The 23,302-nt window shown below is 40.2% G+C and overlaps 1 protein-coding gene across 2 annotated transcripts in view; it reads left to right on the plus strand.

Moving 5' to 3' along the window:
* gpc5c (glypican 5c) overlaps window positions 1-23,302 on the plus strand; it is a 133,506-nt gene that overhangs the window by 56,744 nt on the left and 53,460 nt on the right. Inside the window, exons 5-6 of one of the 2 annotated variants that reach the window (XM_042498509.1) lie at window positions 1,220-1,276; window positions 1,924-2,046. In XM_042498509.1, the coding sequence (XP_042354443.1) occupies window positions 1,220-1,276; window positions 1,924-2,046 (180 nt within the window). The remainder of the gene's footprint in view (window positions 1-1,219; window positions 1,277-1,923; window positions 2,047-23,302) is intronic. The other variant, XM_042498510.1, reaches the window with a different exon arrangement.

A 23,302-nucleotide genomic window follows, 5' to 3' on the forward strand; every position in this document is an offset into this window, starting at 1 on the left:
AAGAATTTTGCAGATAGTAATGTTATTTTAAAAATTATTGTTATTTATTTGACAGTATTTTATAAACACGATATCGATCAATCACGGTCAGTCTCTTGTTTGTCACTGTTGTGGCAGATGCAGGTGCTTGCTCTGGGCTACGGAGGATGCTGACTGCAAGTCACTTGAACGCTTCAGAGTGACAGGATTTTCTGAAACTTACATACGGAACCTTTAAGTTAAATGAAAACTGGTCAGATCTGTATGACATAAAGTCACAGTGGGCAGTTGGCTAGTGTCTATTCACAGCCGCTGTCCTTTTCTCTGTCTTCATATGGTTAGTCGGACACAACACACACCCTCAGACAAATAATATGTGAATGTGCTGCCTGGCACTAAAGTCCATGCCCTCCACCTGGCCTCTGAGGCTGCTATCCCATGCCCACAGCAGCTGGCAGTGATGCGCCAGGAGAGGGAGAGTGTGGGTGAGATTAATCTTGACGGACCAACAATTTCCTGTTTACCCAGACGGCCATACCACCAACTCTGCACACCAGCCGGCCTCAGCTTAAATAGCATCACACGGAAACACACACAGTTGCAGCGTTGCCTGCCTGACCTTGTCCCAAACCATGAATCACTGCACTGTTGCCAGCCGTAGCTGACAGGTCTGGCCTGGCACTGCCACCACCATTCATGGCAACACAATCCAGCTCCCCACCTGCTGCCAACCCTGACCAGAGCACATGTGAGCGCTGACCACTTCAGAGGCATGGCAGCACCCACTGCAGTAAAGGGAGAATAGTCTACTACTGAAAAATATGAAACGGGATACAGTAAAGCAACATTTATGTTTCTTTTTAATGGGGAAAAATATGAACGTAGAGGCTCAGCAGAACTCGCTTTGGCTTTCCTGTGAATATATAACTTTTTGCACATGTGCAGATGTTTGCTTGTGTGTTTGTTTACTGACTTAACATATACATTACATGCCAGTATCTGTTTTAATTGTTGGTGTGGTGTGGGGAGAAATGGCTATTGATTTTTGTGTGGTGTGGCTAGTCTCTGCATGTGCATGATTAATCACTCTCTTCCAGGGTCAACTGACTGTCTCTTCTCCCTCCTCCCCCATGTGTCGTGTCATCCTTTTGTTTTATTCTCTCACGCCCCACCTTTCACATCTCTGCATCCTCCTTGCTTGCAACAATGTCCCCTGGACTCCAACTCCCATCATTCTCAGCTCGTTCCCCCTGAAACCCTCCAAGAACAATAAACATAGTCTGAGAACACTCTCTAGGTAAGCATGAACCCAAGGGACTTATTTCTCTCACTCTCTCACACACTCAGAAATGTAGCTTGTATTGTGATTTGTAGAAATATTTGTGACATTACTTTAACAGTTGATTATCTTAGTTTTTGGGTGCATTTTTTAATTTAAAACCATCACTGATTGCCGGCACTGACTGTCTCAGCACATAACCTCCCACGACCTTCGGTTGTTTTTGCTCTACATCACGGATGGCAACAATGTGTGTCCGATCAAAATATTATGCCATTGTTTTTGCTCCAAATGACAGTGTCTATATCGTTAACATGTGTTAGCAGATCTGATGAAGCAAGCGCCTCACCGCGCAGTATAATTGCAAAAAAATGTGCTGATTCAGTAAAGTGGTCACATTCAAAGCCGCTTGTTTTCTGTCAACATCAATATCATCACACGTATTTATCACATGCATGTATTGTTGAATGGAATGCAGATACTGTTTTTTGTTAGTGGTGTGTGGTACCAAAGTATTGGGAAGTGTGTCCATTAATCACACATAGAATTTGACCACAATTTCACAATGCATTCCTCAGTTGTATATTTTTTTAACCTGGCTTTTGATTTAGAAAAATATGTGGTATTGAAATGGCTCTATGTTCTTGTGTGTTGTTTCTTCTTAGGGAGTTTTTGATGTACCTGCAGCGCTACAAGTCTTTCTTTGCAGCATTGCCAGAGATGCTGTGCGAAGGGGAGAATGTAGTGGATGACTCAACATGCTGGAGCGGAGATGACGTTGTTGAGAGGTAAGACAAAATCCATTAAAAATTTGAGATTGTGGAAATCAAAGAATTGACAAATAGAGATGAGACATTCATAGACTCCTGGACATTCACATTACTGATGTAATTTAATTACATACTGTTACTTTAGATTTTTTGGAAATGAAATCTACAGCTAACCTGTTATTGACTTATCTGCCCCAAATCCATTGTTCTTTTCAGATTTAATAAGAGCAACAAACAAAGATTTATGTTTGCCACATGTGATTAGGCAATGTTATGTATATTGTTACAATACTTTGCCATAGCTGTTGTTGCAGAAAGTCCTTTTTTGGCAGCACTTGCAGATGAAGACTTTCATTTTCTCCAAATGACACCACAGTAGATGCTGGGCTTGTATGCATCCCTTCAAAAGGGTTGTGCAGTTTCACCTGAAAAACACCTTGCTTTGAGAGGTGTGAGTTTTAATACATTCACATTTAAGGGAAAGTAGCAAAACCTCTGTGTATTTGCTTGTGTGCTTGTGTAGGATAATGTCTGTGAGTCAGTGTGGCTGGCTGTTGTTAATCAATGTGGAAATAAGGAAGTCATTAAAATCTCCACATTGAGTGAATGCAGGCAGGACAAATAGTTGATCCGCTCTCCTCTCTTTTGTGTTAGTCACTTGATGAGTTGATATCTGTGCCTTTCTTTCTTTTTCTACTCTGTTCTGTTTCTGTCTTTTATTTATGAGGTTTTTATTTTGTGCTGATTTATAGGTGTGGCCCTGAAACCCTTTTGCTGCTTATAGTTTTGGATGCATCTTTCAGAGACTGAAGTACTTAGTCTCTGTCTGTGTGTGTGTGTGTGTGGTTGCGCTTTCTCAGTCAGCATGAGAAGAACAGAGAATTGATGCACATTACTGAGCCAATGCGAGTCTGTAACTTATTCCCCTTGCTGGATGTGTTTCTTAAACGCTGTAGAAACTCAGTCCACAATTATGACAAGGTTACGCTCTCCTTCTTCTGCGGTGGCCCTGAAGTGGCTCTTATTACCATGGCAACCTCAGCTTTTGGCACTGCCAGTGTTGGCCTTGACAGAGGAAAACAGAGGTCCGGGGATGCCTTTTCCCCATGATCCACCCGGAGTGTTTGTCAGATCCTTTGGCCAGTATCCGTTTTGCTTGATTAAGCCATATATTATGCTTTACATGACTACATGGGAAAACATTAGGCACATGAACAGATGTCTCTGATTCCAAAAAGACTCTTTTATTATCCTCTGTGGTTGGCAAAAGCATTTTGTCTGATATTTTCATGAATAAGTTAGACTTTAATTAGCTTAGAAATAGTTAGCTTTCAAAATGTTTTTGTTTTAGTTTGGATCTCTTTGCTTCTCTTCTTCATGTCCTGGCCCAGTACTCTACCCTTCCCGACTGTAGAGGATCTGCCAGTGGCTGAGACATGTTCAGCAGACCACCCATTCATCAGGGCCTGTCACAGTGTGTCAGCACACCAAGTGCAGTAGGCAGCCAATGTGTGTGTGAGAGGTCCATGATCAGGAACATATGAGCAAGTAAACACAGGGAGGGGCAGCTATCCAGCACCTAAAACAAACTAAAATCTTACGGATACGAATTTTTAGTCTGTGCATAGACTGCATATGGAGATTAATTCATGTCCATTAAATAATTAATTATCTTGTACTTTTCAAGCCACAGTCTGTGGTGATCCGGTAGTGGAATCGCGGTATTGAGTTCCACCCTTGCACCGATTGGACCCTATCACCAGCAGCGCCATTGATCGCCCCCTGAAAGTCAAGGTTCTAGTTTTTGTTCTTGTTTTTTGCAGTCAGTGTGCAGTAGACTTCTGGGGATATTTCAGTCACTGAATGTAGCTACAGAGTGAGTGCTACTCACACTGATGCTACTCTGCAGCTGCAGACCCAGGGTGAGTCTGAGTGAGAAGCGGCAGCTACGTGTGGAAGAGACACTTTATGCAGGAATCCTCCGAGATAATATTATCTTCTAGAAGTAGTTAATTAACAGCTCACAGCAACTAAATATGATACAGTCTCTGGCTTTTGTTTGATTGTTAGTGTCGTGGGAAGAAAATGCTATTGACCATTTCTGATGTCGTCAGTGTAGTTAGCACGCAATAGCTCAGAGTGCTAACTTAGCTTATTTACTATATTACATAAACATCAATCACCCTGAACATCCTGCCCATCTTGGATCTATAAAAGAAACAAGTACTTAAATATACATATCGAACTGCCATATCGGTTATTTGACATTATTCTAAAGGTTGACACACACAACTGTCTGTCTTAACGGCACACCCCCTTTTGATTGCATCAAATAATTAATTAAACCCAAACTTATAAGAAAACAAACACTTGAACATACATCAGCATGATGGAAACTACCTAAAATGGATAACCATCTTTGGAAAAAATATATACGATGTGTACTTTGATCTTTTAGTTTGGCCAGTGTCACATCCGCTAACATGGATGGGGCAGGGTTTATGACCTATAATGCAGCCAGCCACTAGTCGGCCATCATGATTTTTAGCTCCACTTTTGGGGAGCTGTCATGCTGTCCATCTTTGTTATACAGTCATTGATTTATAGCCACTTCTTTATTTCTGTGTGTGTGTGTGTGTGTGTGTTGTGTGTGTGTGTGAGTATGTGTCATTTTTACTACCAGCAGCACTGGTTTTTCAAGAACAGTGCTAATGGATTGTAACGGTGTGTTATCACACTCTCCCTGGTGAGAGTCAGACCTTTGCTCGTGGTGTCAAGTGTTCTTTGGTTGAATAGGAAAACATTACTCTACTGAGACATTTGGCAGCACTCATAAAATGCTCAGATCGGCCTGTGGCTATTTAGCAAAACCCTTCCGCTGTATCTGACTCTGTTGGCTTGTGTTAGAGAGAGAGGGACAAGACAGGGCATGAAAAGGGTTGGCGTTTTGGTGCCGAGGTGCCCCCTGTGCCTCCCTGTGCCCCTGATGAGGGAAGCATGATGGAGTGATGTGGGGGAGGAGGGCCTTGGCAGCATAAAGACCCATTGTGGAGTCAGTGGAGTGGGGCACAGCCCTGCCGTGGGGACCCCCAAAGCCTGGAGGGGGAACAAAGACCCTCCTATGAGGCTGCATGGGAAAGATTCGGACATCACTGCCACTACTACTGCCACTGGCCACACCATGCCTGGGAAAGTCGCATGAGAACAGCATGAGTTATGAAAGAATGGCAGATAGCGAAAGGCAAAGATGAGAATATATGAGAAGAGATGAGGAAAATGTGTGTGAAGAAGACACAAATAGTATGGTCGAAAATGGAGGTGTTAAGCTGCTATGGTCCATGTCGTAGTCTGACTTCCTGTATGGTGGGCACACAAAGCCTCTGAGGGCTTGGTGGGTTTTCCCCACGCACAGGAGGACACATAAAAGCACACACATTCACATATCAATCCACACAGGATCCATATGCTAGTCAACAGCTGGAGGGGTTATTCATTCAGACACAATCATACTGTGCTTGGGCAAGGAGACACACATCCACATGTGAGAACACACACACACACACACACACACATTTGTATGTTGTAATACTTCAAAGCACATCAAAGGCATTGGGGATTGAAATTCCCTTCCTCCCTTTATTCAGCATCTGATGACAGAGGGGTGAGCAGGGGGCAAGCAGTTGTACTTACAACTAAAAGTGCGTGTTGGCATGTGTTCAAACATCTCTGAACATATACAGCAGCGCATGTGTGAATACTTTGCACCATCTTTTCCGGAAAGATAAGATCAACCAAAATTGCCACATTCTTTATTTGGATTAGCCTGGCACTGTAAAGCTATTGTTGTTGTTGTTTTGCGAATAATTCATTGCCATCGTATGGCATCATCGGGACCTTTAATAGCCAACTGACTAAAACATATAATGAGGTCACCTCCACAAGGCTTTTATAAGACAATGACTTATTGTTAAAATTTGCCCAGGCATCACCAGAACCAAAATAACTGGTTGGCAAATTGAGGAGAAATGATACTGCAGTTAAGGACATTTTTAAAATAATACAGCTGCTGTAAATGCTACAGTTTGGACAAATTGAAAATAGGAAAGGTTATCAGTAATTCAGGGTTGGAAATTGACATTTTTGTCCACCTGCCACAGGTGGATTCCAAAATCTACCAGCCTCTCAATAGATCACCATTCTTTTTTTGTTTTTTTGTATGGCTGGTTCGTGTAGCAAATCTACAGAAGCAGCCACTTTTTGCAAATTTTGCCAGCATTTGGCTGGTAGGTTCTGCTAATTTCCAACACTTGTGATTGGACCCTGTGCTGCTTTGTAAGAGGACAGCTTAAAGCCAGACTTATCACACGTGGTAGCCACCTTTGTCCTATTATATTTTTTATGAGAAGCCGGTGCATGACAGTCACAGATGGCAAAAAAAGCCAGGTGGAGCAGAGGTCACAGTTCAATGGTGTAAATATTGACTTGGAAAGAGTGAAAAATCATTGCGTGTTCATTGCGTGTTCATTGCACGTTAACCAATCACAACTAAGATCTGTTGAATGTGGCATGTCTCATTTAGGCAGCAACCTCTAAGGCTGAAAAATAAAGCCAACACAGAAATGCCAAAAGCCGCAGTTCCTCCAACTGCCTCTTAAGCCTGGCTCAAAAAATCAGTCAATCCCCAGACCCTTAAAATACCCAACTTTAATGCACAAATAAATATGTTTACATCCTGGTTCAAAAAATGGTTATGGTCTCTTAAGCTAATGACATGACAGCTTTTATTTAACTCACCTGTTAAATAATAAATGTACATTTTGTTAAGTCATGCATAGTTAAGGCTGTGACTGCTTTGAGTGAAAGGCTGTCTGCAGTGAGTCAGATCCACCCCTCGCTCCTCCACAGCTCCAACCTCTTATCCAAGTACGGTCACTTCAGCTCACTTCTAGCTCCAAAAATCAAAGATGGCAACAGCCAAAATGCAAAACTCAAGGCTTCAAAACTGGAGTCCACAAACCAGTAGTTGACATTAGCTGAAACAACTACGAAGCAAACAGCAAGTTACATTTGGAATTACAAAAATTATGGTTTTACCCACAATATTGTTCAAAAGCCAGACCCCCAAAATTGACTGTCATGCTTGTCAAGAGGAACTATGTTTCATAGTGACTTTTTTTTACGTTTTTTCTACGTCCCTAGTATTAGAAAATGCATGATGTTGCAGCAATGGTAGCTTTTTTATGGACCATGACTCCTATTTTGTAACATATCATTTTAAAGCTCTTTAGTGCTTTTTATAATTGAACTATCCATAGGCACATCAGATCAATGTAAGAACATTAACAGAGGCATAGGCATTCAGAATTTGTCCTGTTGCAGCATCAGAGGTCAAAGATCATGTTCTGTTGTTCTCAGTCTCATGAAAATGTAACTGGTAGATAGAGTGTCTCAGTTTTGAAGGTTTATACTGGCTATGTATAAAATGGTGAAAAGATTCGAAAAAATAATGATGGAGGGATGAAAAAGGAGTGAAGGCACATAGATAGCTACCATTACTGCAATGTTATCATGCATTTTTTCAATGCTAGATATACAGACCTTTGAAAAAATCACTATAAGACATCCCCCCCGTAGTGGACATGCTCCGTCTGCTGTTACTCTAGCGTTGGACTTACTTGATAAAATGATGTGAACCAGGAGGGAGTTGCCAGTTACATTCTAAGCTGATGGTATAATAGAGAGTAGTAAAATACATAGGGGAGAGAAACTAAAGAAATATTACTGTTCGAACAGCCCAGCTCTGTATACACTGCATGCTTTACAAGATGATTTAGATGGACTTTGGCACTTCATCAGCATTTTCTGACCTACAAACTCTTTTGGGATTCACTTTATATTGAGCTGATTTACACACTGTATACAGGCAGAGTGTATATACTGCCGGGAGGATAGAAACTATCTTCTTCAAGCCAAGTAAGTCAGCAGTCAGAGATCATAACACTCACAGGACAGCTCACCACCATCTCTGTATTGACCCGTGTGAGCAGAGAAATACAATTCAGCCTCAATGTCAAACTCCCCAATAGCACCAGGGCCTGAAAAATACATAACTTTTTATTTTTTATTTTAGGTTTACTTACTGTAGTATATTTGTAAAGCTCATTCATTCAAAGTAATTCAACACTGAACCCCCATGATGCAAGAGTGTGTCAAATTGCAGTCAGGTTGCTGCACGGATGAGATCTTTACATGAGTGGGTGTATGCACATGTGGGTGTGTAGTGCATGTACTATGTGCATGTACATTCCTCAGAAATAATAAAGAGCTAATAACTCATCACTGTACTTTGGAGATGATTTTAAAGTTTGGATTAGCTCAAGAGGATGGACCGCAGACAATAAAGCAGCGTGAGTGCTTCTGAATGCCGCACATTTTTATAAGGTTATGACAATCCATTTGTTTATCATTTTGACATCTGGAATCCATTCTGTTATTGTAGGGAGAAGCAGGGAGAGCGCTGCACTGGGCAAAGCCCTCACCCCTCTCACTCTCACTTGCTTGCTATCCTTCTTCCAGCCCATCAAGTCATAGGTTTTTTTCTTCCCTGCTTTCTCTGTGTCGGTCTCTTGGGTCAGAGGAACTCAGTTTTGAAAAAGGCAATTGGATAATGAAACTCTAGCAGAAGGGACAATAAATTAATTACTATGTGCAGAGGATGGACATTCCCGGCTCTGGGCCTCTGTGTGCTGTGTGTGGCGATGGGCAAAAGTCAGTTCAGTCTGTCAAGTATGTGTATTCTTTTTAAAAAGTATATAAGGAAACAGACATGATGAAATGGTGGCACGGTAGAGTCATGAGAACAGCTGACATCACAAGAATAATTACGAAAATATAGACTTCACATCCTTTCATTTTCTTCTCTTGCACCTACCCTTTCAACTCTGCCATTTGCATTTGACGTCTGCGACAAACCTCTCAGTCCTTCCTCTGTCCCCTCCCACAATCCCTTTTCTCTGTTTCTCCTTAGCTCCGATTGAGTGGCCCATCCCTTTCCCATAACCCTGGGCTGCTGCCTGGGACCTCAGCATGACCCGCTCTACATTACTACATTGCTAAGACCTCTCTCTCTTTCGGCCCCGCATCTTTGTGTTGTGTGTGTGCGCGCATGTGAGAGCCAAACAACAGCGATCATATTGCAGTCACTGTGAGTTATTTATTCTCTCTGCTGACATGCTTGGATTGCAAAAGTTTGGAGTTATGGTATTTCCAAATCTGTCGCTGTGCAATAGAAAATAAGGGAAAATGTGTTAGAGGAATGTTTTTGTAGATTGTGTGTAGGCAAATGTGATTTTCTTGGCCTCACTGTATAATTATTTGCCAATTTGGGACTGCCTCTGAGTGAAGAGTGTTTATGTGTTTCGGCCTCCTCGAGTTTAGGTTTTATGGTGTGCCTTGTGGACATTGTATGTTTGTGAGATTTGCTTCCAACTCATTTCAGTCTCCTCTGCATCACTTTTATAGAAGGGACACGGTTTTACAGTCTCTCTCCCTTCTGTTGTGTGTCCAGCCGGTGGAGTGGGTTGAGCTAATATAATTAAAATGCCACAATAGACTGGCATGTTTTACTGGAGCAGTTCCTACTGGGCGAGGTAGACGCAGTGTACCCACTAACCTCTGTGCCTGCCCATTGGCAAGGCATCAAACTCATAGCAGGAGAGGAGGATGAGAAATAGAGGGAAAGACATGCTGGGGAGGGGGAAAGGAAGCGTGGATGTGAAAACAATGGTTAGAAGGAGAGACGGAGTGATGGATGAATGAGGGAAAAAAAAATGAGGGATGTAGGTCAGTGGCAACAGGAAGCAGTGGCTTTAGGAGAGCCCTCTGTCTTTGTGGCTTAATTGCCTCTATGAGCCTGTTTGAAGTCCTCGCTGTTGCGTGTCTGGGTGCCAGCCAATAGTGGTCTGTGTGGTCTGCGTGTGTGTGTTAGCCTATCGAGCATTTCTGCATCTCAGTTTGACACGAATTTCTGACGCACCACGCCAGCGAACAAAGGACCTTGATGTCAGCGCCACTGATTATATGCAATTCTGCACACAGCCCAAAATATTACGTGTAAAACGAAACAGTGCGATGAGTCCTCTAAGATGAACCCTGCATTTTAGAGGCAATTTTATCTTGTGTCATAAAATTGCTCTTGGAAGACACCACAGCTATGCAATAAAGTGCTCGATGTTTCTCAGCACACGCTCTGCGATGCTTATCATGGTGTCATAATGCTGGAGCTGTCTCTGTCTGTGTCAACAGTCTGGTTCCTGATGGACTTGGTATAAGAATTCAGTTGGATTTCTACTTAAAAAAAAAAAAAACCCATAGCATTACATAATCAAAGGTTGCAACATACATTACATTTCCATTACAATTTGAATGGTGGTACATAAGCCTTACCTGCATGTGCCTACCAAACAAAGCCACACATTTGTCTCTTGTTGAAGTGGTGAAGTGTGATTTTTGAGGAGTTAAAAGGGCATTGTGTAGGAGTTAGTGACATATAGCAGTGAAGATTGCAGATTGCAACCAGCTGAAACTACTCCCATGTGCGAAGCTTGAACTTTCCGTTAGGATTCCTTCAGTGTTCAATGTTCAGGAGGTTTCTTCCTCTCTCTCTAAAACAAATAGACCAGGTGATCAAAGCCGGTAAAAACACAGAATAAATCAGTTTTACATTGCAAATCAGTGTTTCTCCAACGCTGCAGCTTGTCATTGAGAGGCTGTTAATGTGCACTTAACTATTTTCTCTGATTACTTATGATCTAGACATTCAGGAGTTTTTTTAGTGGAAGTCAAATTATTTGCAGAGGTCTCTTCCTTACCAAAACAAAATCAGTGATTTAAATTAGTAAAAACACTGAATAAAGCAGTTTCACGTTTAAAAAGTAAGTGTTTTCCTTATGCTGTTTTGCTTGTTGTGGAAGGGCTGCTAAATACAGTGGCCGAAGCACAAATGTGAATGGCCCTATCTAGAGCCAGTGTTTGGTGTGTCCATACATGACTACTATAGAAACATGCAGCTGCAACATGGTGATCTTCATGGACGAGGACCTGCTCCCTATGTAGATAAACGGCTCATTCTAAAGAAATAAAAACATAACAGCTCTTATTATCAGGTGATTATCAGTAAAGAAAACATGCTTATTGTATTTTATTGTATTTCTGCTGATATATTCCCCTAAATTCTACACGCTGGACCTTAAATGAAGAAAAATTAGTTCTCCGGTAATGCAACCGTGTTTTGAGAATGGCTTCACATCTTTGACTTTTATTATATCAATAACACACATGCTGACTCACTTCAGTTCAGCATGTAATTTCACACTCTTCAAAGGGAGAGAAAATCCACTTTCAGGCCTCTGCTTTGATCCGAGCTCGCAGCTCATACTGGTGACATGGGATTATGGCCTCATAGACCATCACACTATTTCTGTGTGCCACAGAGAGTCTGAACACAACACAGTCACAAACCCAACATCACACTCACACAGCGTGATCACATCTGACTTACAGAGTCACTGAACCTCTCTCTATTGTGCCTATTTTTAGGGACACTGATATCCTTTTTCCAGGGGGATACAGCAGACTTTACAAATGTCAGTTATAGCTTGATTGAGTTCAGGTTTTTTGCCTGAATGCTCAGCTGATTTTTGTTTGATGCAGTGTATACCTGTAAGATCGAATTTGAGGCCCATAGTGAGTATTGGCAAGATTCCATGTAGAGTTTTAGTGTGAATGCAAGTACCAGTTTAAGTTTTCAGCATGTGGTATTTACCATCTGAGTGAGATTCTGAACAAGACGTCTGGTTTGAATCCAACTGCAAGTTTAAGTGTTCGTCCAAGTTGTTGGGGATAAGTATATGAGTTGAAAATGAAACTGAATGACAGGCACGGGAGGAGAGAGGGAAAGCTAACAAAACCAACTCTGTACAAACAACAAAAGTACAGTACACTACTGTTGAGGGTGTTGTGTGTGTGTGTGTGTGTGTGTGTGTGTGTGTGTGTGTGCGCGTGTGTGTGTGCCTGTGATCTGTGCTCAGTGTGTGTATGTGGTAACCTGAAACCACAGGGAAAACGTTCCTAGAATTCCGGGTGGGTTTGGTGTCGTGGCTCTCTCACTGGAGCCCCCTGAGTGGTGCTGGGAATGCGGCCTCCGCACGGAAGAGCAACAGAATGAAGTGAAAGTGAGTATCCTTGTATATTTGGCACAACAGGTAATTGAATAGTTTGTGCCCTAAAGTATAGATGAATTTTGAAATAACACATTCACCCAAGGTTATAGCAATACACATAAAGAGTGTAAAGTTTTTGTTAATTTAACAGTAAAATATATAGTGTCATATCCAGTTTACAGTTCATTCCGAGAGATGATCAGTACCACAGAATGCCAATAAATGAACACTCAAATTAAATGTTTTCTAATTAAATTTGTTGCTGTTGTTTTTTGCATGAAAGGCAACAGCACATGAGAGCAGTGTTCCATATTTGGAAAGTGTTTGTGACTCTGACAAACGCTACCTAAAGATTTGGACAATAAAACATGAAGAAATACAGCAAAGGATAGCAGGGAAGTGTTAAATATGGTTGATGACATTTCTTGGAGGTGATGACAAGGTCAACAACATAAGTAACACCTTCTGCACATAGTTATACATTCAAGAATATGACTGTCCTATACCTTCAAACATTAGCTCCATAAATAATCGCTTTAGATGAGAAGCCTGGCAAAATTACAGATGCTGGAACCGTTTAAGACAGGGATCATCAACTACATTTGACCAAGGGCCAGAACTTTTCAAAGCACATACTGTGGGCAGTAGACTTTTGGGGGGAAAAAAGCAACTCATTCTAAGGTAACAAAAACATACTTATTAGTTTCAAGAGATTATACTCTAATGAAAACATAGTTATGTATATTATATTCCACTTCTACATACCCCCTTAAATATTACCCTAAATTAATGATATAAATAAAATGAATTAATTAAAAAAGAAAAATAGTTGAATGAGAGCAATGAGTTTGTCCCCATTCTTGCATGAAGATATTTCCCTGGGTCCAGACCTTTGAATCTACTGAGTTGACTGGGACTAAGTGATGCAGTGCATGTGTGTGTGCTTGAGAGAGATAAAAAGGTGGAAGGTTGACTATTTCACATAATGTTTATGTAACGGCAAATATGTAAAGGCTAATAATAATTTACTCTGAGTGCTGCTTTATCACTTTTTGACGCATCACCACTACTTCTTAATAATAAGATGACAGATTGTCTTTAGTATGTGCATGTGGAACACACATAATTGGGGTGTGTAAATCACTTCTGATAAAATTATTTCCATCTCAGTTGTTTTTGGTGTTGCTTCAATATAACATTAAGGAAAAAAAAGCTAGATATTCTAAAAACATGTTTCTTTCCTTAAATGTATTAATGTCTGAGGGCCGGATGGGAAGCTTTGGAGGGCTGGTTGTGACAGTCACTGGTAAAGGGCTTGAGAAAGATAAATGCCGGAGTGGAACTAATTTTAGAGAAAGTGATACTTTCAATAACTCTTCGCTCTAGGAGCAAATTTGCTCAAATATGCTCCAAGCCTCTTAACCCTTTAACACCAAGTTTGACATCCGTTTTCTTGTGCTGTATTCAGAGGCCTTTCACAAGCATTAAAAACTCTGACATCTAAGAAAATTGGTTTGATTAATTTATAAAACATGCAAAAAAAAACATAATTAGCAACTTGGCAAGAATTGTCCCAAAAATTGAAAAAACTAGTAAAAGGTGACAAAAAATGACCTGAAGATTAGCTGGGGCAAATTATTTGATATCATCAAAAAACTAGAAGAAAAGGCCTGGAAATTCCCAGAGATATTTTTTTAATTCTTTTTTTTTTACGAATGTCTTGCATTTTTTTTGCATTCTTTGTTAAGTTTCTCACTTATTTTTGAAAGAAACAAGCCAGTTTGATCAGGTTTCAAAGAGTTAACCCTAAACGCAGACTTCTCAGTTTCAGCTTACTGACAGACCTATGATGATGTTTCCAATTTCCAACCTGTGGCTGATTGACAGATAAGCCTGATCATGACAAACATGATAGTAATGACTGGGACTCCTGCCAAGAAGGCCATTTTGGCCATGTGTTTGTTAATGCTACCATCTGCCTGACTTCATTTGGATAATAGCTCAATGACCTTTGCCCTTCTTCTCTGTGCCTGAAGTATAGTCACTCTCTCCTACTCCTTGACCTTAACAAAAGTTTGCACAACATTGCAGTACATAATCCTATATGTTATTCTGGTGTCAAGTAACTTTTAGTAGAGCTGCCTGCCTATCTCTCTATCTACAATATGCCCTCAACTGTCCATCTTATTGAGTGCCTGGGGACCATTTCTGCTTGTGTGTGCAGGGTATGCTGATATTCTGATTTAATAAATGTACAGTGTGGCTGTCTGTGTGTGTGCGCGCATATGGTCATAGCAGAGGATGGGTCTAAGTTGTGCTCCCACATACCCTTTGCAGCAGCAGAGAGTTTGATCCCTGACCCCCTCACTCAACACCCTCGCAAGCCCTCTCCACTCTCTGCGTCTGAGTATGTGGATGCCTGTGTGTGTTTGTTGCCTTGAGTCAAATGTACTGTATGTTTGAGTTAAAACTGGACTGTTTGCACTGAGCGCTCTTTGCTTACACAGGCAGCATATACAGTCCAGTCCAGATGTGACATCATGCCTCCCTCTTTTCCGTGTTTATGATACATGTTGTACAAACTGAGCTATTCTGTGATTGCAAAAGCAGCCAGAACATACAGATTTGATGCAAGTACATAAAATCATGACATATAGTATATTTGGTTTCATCCTCGGTAAACCCCTTGACTGGTTTTAAGTTTACACTGGAGCTGTCAACCTTAAGCACTAGATCACGCCATTCTGGCCCGGATCAGACAGACAGACAAACAGGTGGTCGTACCACACCAGAGGATCATGGTCCACTCCACCCGTCTGTGCTCAGGGGCATAGTTTACTCTCCTGGCTCTGCCCCTGCCTGCCCTTGTCTGCCTTCCACACACCAACTGCCCCCCAGCTCCCCCCAGACCTCTAACCTCAGCTATCCATGCCCTCCTCGGCATGTGGGCATGTGGCTGCAGGGGGGATGTATTCATTTCTTTAAGTCTTGTAACTTTTCTTTCTTTCTTTTTCTTTCTTTCTTTCTTTCTTTCTTTCTTTCTTTCTTTCTTTCTTTCTTCCTTCTTCCCTTCTTTCTTTCCTTCTTTCTTCTTACACCTGTTCTTTCTAAAGCTCTTACTTTGTTGGGTTTTGTAGGGTCATTTTTACCTTTACAGAATCAAATTTGAGTTGGGGTCTTCGCTGATCTGTCACTCTCTTACATGCATCTTACATGCATCCTCTATCCCATTGTTACTAATACACACACTTACACACATGCACAATTACACACATTCACACAAATTATCCTTAAAATCAGGGAGTTGTCAGATTGCGCTTTGTGGAATTGAAATTGGGTAATGCTGCCATCTACTGGGGAATCGGTGTCATTGAAGTTGGTATAGAGCTTCAGGAAGTTTTGAGGTTTCAAAATGTATTTGACACATGAGATTATATTTCTAACACTACATGCTAGATTTTGTCATTGTATTGTAGCCTCATAGCTTTATATTTTTTACACATTTTACATACTCAAGCACATTATACATTTTCATTTTTAGATATGTTACATACTAGTATTGACATTGCCTATTTCACATTTTTCTGTTGGATATTTTTACATTTTTTTGTGCTTGTACTTCACTTATACATTTAGAGTTATCTTTGTTTTATATCAAAGCAGAATTAATGAACTGAAATATCTGCCCAGGGATCAATAAAGTATTTCAAGTGCAAATTTAAAGTGACCCCCCACCACTACATGTATAAAAATGAGTTGTATATTAAACTGGGCCTACAATACAGAGTGAGGCAGCCTAAAGTGCCATGTATTAACATGCCTTTATATGGTGCATACAATACTAACCTATTGTTGAGAGATTCATGTATTTACAGATTCATTTGACATGGATTCATGGGTAACAGCCAGTCTTTCATCAATGTTGTGTACTTCAAATTAAACGGGTTGTTTGTTTTTTACAAAGAGGCCAGTTTAACTTTGCTAATAATATGTTGTATTACTATCAATGTATATTTTCAGAAATATTTTAATTCTGGGAGAAAGAAATAAAAAATGATAAAGCAATAATTTGGACCCCCTGAAGTAACTCTGAGGACCTCCAAGTGTTTGCAGACCCCGTGTTGAAGACCCATGGTATAGAGCAAACTCTGTCTGTTCTGGTGTTGGATGGAAATCTGTTCATTTTACTTGAATTGTGCCCACTTGACTTGTTTGTGCTCCAGTTAAAGGTGCTGTAGGTTTGGTAACTCACAAACACTGAAAGTTAAAATTATTCTAAAAAAAGATTTTATTCACCAATTGCCTAATATGTCACTGTTTTAAAGCAAGGCAGAGCCAAACAGCCTCTTTTGGGCTTAGGTCTAAAAGTGTTCACTATAGTCTTATATTAATATCCTAGAATAGTAATATTTAGCTCCAGCAATATGTTCACTGTCAGCCATGGTAATGGCAAAGAGTGGCAGAAAATTACACATCCTTTTCTAACTAATATTTTCTCATTTTTATTTTCACATTATTTACATTTGAACCACAAATATGTAGTTAAATTTGAGAATCCAAACAGTGAAAGCTGTGTTTGTGAGGAACACAGAGAGGAGAAAAGTGCGTGTGAATGCGTGGGGGCATATGCACAAGAGAAAATTAGTTGTCTTTGTCAGGAAATTCTGCTCGTCTGCATGTGATTTGCGGGTGTGGGCAAGGCGGACATGACTTTTTCTTGTTCTGCCAATCTAATCGAGCTGCATTGCCTTTTCCCAGAAGTCTGTGTGGTCTGTTGAGTCAGCCTGCAGTATGTCTGCTGGTACATCGGAGCAGGCGACATAGAGAGGTGGAGAACAGTTACACCCAGTTTCAGACACAGTCGGGACAGTTGGGCTTGGGAATGTCCTCAAAGCAAACCACGGGCCAATTACAGTTGTAATCTGTGTAACTGCCACCTATTAAAGGTCACATATAGATCTCTTAATGTTATAGCCATATTGTATGCTTCTTTGTCTGTCGTCAGCACTAAAGACAGACAAATGAAGCTCCTCATTTTGTAATTTGTTTTAATAAGTTTTATGTAACCAAGGGGCCACATTGATTTTTAGCTGGAAGGGGGAGCATGGGTATCTGGTTTTCCTCACTTCCTATAAGGAAAGTGTATTTAATTAGTTGAACATGGTTTAATGTTCATGACATGAGTAATGTAGGCCCAGCTATCCCTGTCTCCTAGAAATTTACATTTTCATAAATCTAATTTGAAACAGCAAATATGTTTTAGGGAAATGTAATGCTGAGCAAATAATGATTTCTATCAACATGATGTTGCTTCCAATTAACGTAAATATTGATTCTGAACAAATAAATTAAAATAAATGTTTACAAAGTAAACAAACTAAAATTTGTCTTCAGAAACTGCTATCAAATCAAATCCACTTAGTGTAGCATCGTAATAAACAGAACTCTATAAATGAGTAATATGATCGCAATTCCACTTTAGAGTAGTGTTTAAGCTGAATTTTAACATTCCCAGTCACAACAAATAAAAATCGGTCACATTTCCACTTATGACAGCATTATGGTAAAACTAGTGCACTCAAAATGAACAACAAAAATCAAAAATGTTAATCCTGCTTAAAGTGGTGTAGCAGCTTCAAATGAACATGAAAAAAAGTGTCCCATCCCATCGTGATATCCCTACAATTTTTATAACAATTCATTAAAACCTCAATCTTTCCCTAACCTTAACCAAAGTGCATTTGATAAACTAAACCTCCTAAACCTAAGACAGAAATCTGGTCCCAATCTCGGGCTTCTGGGGCCGTGTTCACAAAGATTCCTGGTACAAAGTGTTGCTCATAATGACGAAATTCCAAGAAAATAAGAATTATGATGTTTTCTAAAAAAAATATCCTTGAAGTTAAGACTAGATCCTGGTTAAGATTTTTTTTTAAATCACAAAGGGTCTTAGCCCTTAAGAGAGCACCAAAGGTTAAAAAAAAAACAGAAAGGATAGGGAGGAGGACTTTTAAGAGGCTTAAGAGTTTCTTAAGCAGAGGAGAAAATGGCAGAAAGACAAAGAGGTTGGAAAAATCTTCTCCAAACACTGGGTGACAGTGAGTTCATGAAATGCTGCAGATTAGATGATGCAGGGGCAATGATTATAGTCAGTCTTACTAGGGATACTTCCCACCCAATGCAGTGATATAACACCAGAAATAAAGTGAGCACAACTCTTAAATATTTATAACTAGAAAAATGTCTCACATTGTGATGCAGTTAATTTCATTTCCACTGGGTTTGTGAATACACCAGCAATCCTCCTCAACCACCAAATTGTGAAACATGCATTACATAAATACAATGTTTAATTACCTGAAAGAAACATTGCCTCTGTACATTATCCAGGCAGCGATTACATTGCCACAACAGCCTAATTAAGAAAGCAGTTGAGTAACATACAGCTGTAATTTCTAGGAGACAGTTGGCTCAGCATATGTGCTAAGTCACAATATATGATGACACATACAGTATCAGTTTTAGTTTTTATTTTTTGTTGACATGAACATCAGCCTTTAATTACCAGCTGACATTTTATTATTACAGTAGAGCATTTCTTTTTAGTTGATTGAAACTAAATTGTTGAAAAATGTGTTAAACTCACCTGTTCAAAAGCAGGGCTGCAACGACAATTATGTTCATTGTCGACTAATTCGTCTATGTTTTCTCAATTAATCAGATAGTTGTTTGGTCTATTAAATGTCAGAGAATTGTGAAAAATGTCAGTCAAAGCACAAGATGACGTCCTCAATTCTTCTTTCTCAAGTCTTGTTTTTTTCCACAACCCAAAAGTATTCACTTTTATTGTCATAAAGAAGTGAAGAAACCAGAAAATATTTACATTTAAGAAGCTGGAATCTGAAAATGTTGACTTCTTTCTTAATAAATTACTCACAGATAAATTGATTACCTAATTAGTTATTTGATTAGTAGTTTATTTAACATTATCTCACAGTTGACTATTAATAGATTAAGTAATGTGCCAAAACCCACGAATGAGACTGAAATTATGAGCAATCTCACTTTTCTTATTTTGAAAGCTTTTAACAGTCAAGATTTGTTTGAGCCTAATATCAGAAAGATCTGCCTGAGAGTCTTATCTTGACACTTGAAATTACAAGCTTAAAAGAAAAGTTAAAAGAATGTCAGCCTGAAGGCATTATCAGACTCTCTCAGCTCATTGTTGAAAAGCTCCATGTGGTCCAATAAAGCAGATGGCGCTCAGTACACAGTACTGGCCACAGGGGTGCAGTCTGGAAGCATGTTTAGCTCCCCTGTCAGACCAGCAACCGAGTCTGAAGGTACCAAATGTACTCCAATTGCAGTAATTTATAGTTTGCGTTTTTTCTGCCTGAGGAAGTATCTTATCCCTTCATCATTATGTCAGTGTTTGGAGGCAGAACTAAGTACAGAGAGTACAAGTTGGATCTGGTGGCTTCATACAGAGAGTGGGAGAGTATATACATTACACTGTGCTGCAGCTTTTGATTTGCTAATGTCAGGATTTGTTTCCGCTGCCACAGGGATGAGAGAAGGAGAGCAAGAGAGAGAGAGAGAGAGAGTGAGTGTGTGTGTGTGTATGTGTGTGAGTGTGAGAGAGAGAATGTGAGGGAGAAAGAGGGAGCGAGAGCAGTTTGTTGGCACGAGCGAGTCACTTACACCAAATTAATTCAGCTCTTTGCAGTTGCCGTGATTGTTAGATAAATCGATACTTGTTCATTAGCCTGGAGTAGCATTGAAATGAAACATGCTTGGCTGTGTGTAGGCCTATAATGGGCCAATGATGAGCCAAACTAGATATTGTAGACATCCTCTAGCCTGCAGACGGAAATAGAAATAGACGAATTGAATAGACCTAATGAAGAGTATCAAACGCCTCCTGGGTACCAGGTAATCACAGTATGTGATTACCTGCAAGTGTATGTGCATGCTAAGTGAATCACTATGCCTAGTCATAGATCATTTTCCCAGCTCTTTTTGTTTCTCTTTAATCTCTCTGCCTGCGTTCCCTCTTGCTGTCTGTATTCCGGCTCTCTGACTCTTCCCAGAGTTGGCCCAGGTCACCGTGACCTCGAGAGCATACCAGGGCAGGACCAGACTAGGCTGAGCTCACAAGACGGAGTGCTTGTTGAGGTTGCCTACAGCAAGGGGTTGTTTTTTATCACAGACAGGGGCCAGGGTTCATATGGTCATGAAAAAACTGTAGAAATCATGGAATTTGAAATTTCCAGGCCTAGAGAAGTTTTGAAAGAAATAAATAAACCAAAAAATGTTGGAAAAGACTGATTTAATAATGTTTGGTTTCAGTTGGACAAGCACAAGGCATGGCTAGACCAGGACCCAGGATGTTTGAAATGTGGACTGTGTAGTTAGATGTTCATCATAACAAACATGAGAGAGGTAGCACTGGTTAGTCATGCCAAAGGAGCTATCATTAAACACCAGGTCCACGATAAAACAAGGGATCATTTCAGGTTCTGCGTCCAGGAACAAACCCTAACTGCAGAGGGACTATGCGCACTAACGGGGGCTAATTCTTGTGAATGTTTTCCCACATGTCATGTAAGGAAACAAGCAGCTTTTTTCAGGGTTCATGGTTTTCCATCAGTCAGATAGCTCCCAGATTTGCAAGTTTACTGCACTGTACTTTTAAACTGGCACCTTATTTTACTGACTGGTACATTTTGACATGGAGTTTCAGTTTCCTGTTTTTTTATGTGACACCATACACAGAAGTTTCAGAGAATATGTGGTCATGAAAATCTGCCATGAAGTCATGAAAAATCAATGTGGGTAAAAATGTGTATGATCCTCGAGGGACTCCAGCAATATCTTAATAATAATGATAATTATTATTATTATTCATGTTGTTGTTGTTTTGTTGTGATCTTTATTGTCCGCTAATAAAGACATTTGTCTTTCGACTTAAAGGTTGGTTAAAACACATTGTGATAAAAATCACAATACAAACAATAAATAACAACATGCCTTGTACAGACAACAATAATGGACATGGTTCCAATGTTATTGTGGTTATTGTGGTTACATATTCAGCAGAATTATTGTATTTGCCATGAAAGACTTTTTGGAAATGTTCTTGTTTGCTGCAACAGCTGTATAGTGTCTTCCTGCGGGCAGTTTTATGAATTCTTTATAAAGTGAATGAATGTGGATCAGACACAAATTGTAGGGCTTTTTGTTTCACCTGCATTTTATATATACATCCCAGTTGTTTCTGCTTTTTCCTAAATAATTTTGACTTTTGACTTTGATTGTGAGTACTGGAAACAGTCTGTAAAATTTTCTTACATATATCATATGATCCAATGTCTTAATTACGTACAAGCTCTTCCTTCTTTGTTTCTTTTTTTACAGTAAAATGTATTCAGGTTTGGCTGTAAAACTTAAAGTGCTACCAAAAAGGTTCCTAAAAAATTGAACTCTTCTACTGCTTCAGCAGGCTGATCATGAATAACAGACAACAACGGAAAATAGTGACAGGCACTGTGTTGACTCACAGCAACCAACTCCTTAGTCTTATTTTCTAATTTAAACTTTTAGGCTTCATGAATCCAGGAAGTCGAAGTGTCTTCTTGGTCAGCAGTGCACACACCCAAAACTAACCCTCTAAAACCTGCTAAATGAGAGCACAGTTTCCCTCTGTGAATTCAGCAGCAGTTTTGTTTTTTTTTTTTTTTTTAATTTGGCACTGAGCAGTTTGGAAATCCCAATTCTCCAGAGAGAGCTCCAGCCAGCTATTAGCAACGGGCAACATCTCCACCAGACCATGGTCTACTGGCTCAGAGGGGACGAGGGTCAGCTTTCATCTCCATCCACCCAACAATCTGATAAGACATCCAGTCAACAGCTACCATGCTGATTACACAAACAAACAGAGACAAGCAAACATTCAGACAGGCTGCTTTGCTTTTCCACATGGAGCTCTCATCACTTAAAAAAACTGAAATGTGCACAACACAAATGAAAGGAAATCTGAATTTAATGATTGTGTCTGAAAGCTATATTCCCCTCAGGAGTACTCAGTGAAAGAGATATGTATTGGCAGTGATGGGCAAATGGAAAACAGAATGGAGGAGAATATTGATTGGATACTTGACCTGCCCAATAAAGGCCACATAGGCGTGTTTGACAGCATTAAAAAAGGATATAGAAAACAAACATACTGCATGAAGGGAGCCATTCATAAGTGTAGTAACACCTTTTATTGCACTGTAGAGGACGGGCTTTCAGTGCGTAATAGCCGTGAGTAATCTGAGCCATTGGACCTTCAACCATATAGCTGTTACTGTGCAACCACTCAATAAACCAGCTCGGTCTTGGTAAAATCACCCTGGGACCTCTTAAGAAGTGGCAAAGCAATTGAGACCAACATAGTGGTGTGTAATTCCAACCCAACCACACAGCCATAAACAGCCATATTTCACTGATCCACAGCACCATGAAGACAGATATACAGCCGGCTCAGCACAGGTGTCATGCCTCAGGTGAAGTCCAAGACAAAAACTGTAAAGATTCATTAACCTAAATGTCCTGCACGAAAATGTTTCATCTTGGCTGAAATAACATAACCCTGCAGTTAGTGTAACTGGAGTTGAAAACAGCCTGTGGACTATTTGCATTTGAGTGTGGAGCCCCATTATTAATTGTTAAAGAACATGTCCTCTGCACTTAGTGCAATAGCTCTACATCAGTGGTTTTCAACCTACAGTGAGTCATTTGCGGCCTTTCCTGCCATGATAGTGCCAACAAAACTGGTTGTATTTTAGAAAGACATGGAGGCATTTCCAACAATTACTTTGACTCCAGGTGTTTTTCAGTGTGACACTGGCAGCATTTCCAACGGCGATTGTGCCACCAAAAGTGGGGGTTTTTTTAGCAAGACATCTGCTGCATTTCAGTAGTTATTGTGCCCTCAAAATTTGTTTCTTTTGAGAAATGGGCTGCATTTCCAGTTGTGATTGTTCCACCAAAAGCAGGTTTTTTTCTACACC

Source organism: Plectropomus leopardus, chromosome 12 (assembly GCF_008729295.1).
Source record: "Plectropomus leopardus isolate mb chromosome 12, YSFRI_Pleo_2.0, whole genome shotgun sequence".
NCBI lineage: Eukaryota > Metazoa > Chordata > Actinopteri > Perciformes > Serranidae > Plectropomus > Plectropomus leopardus.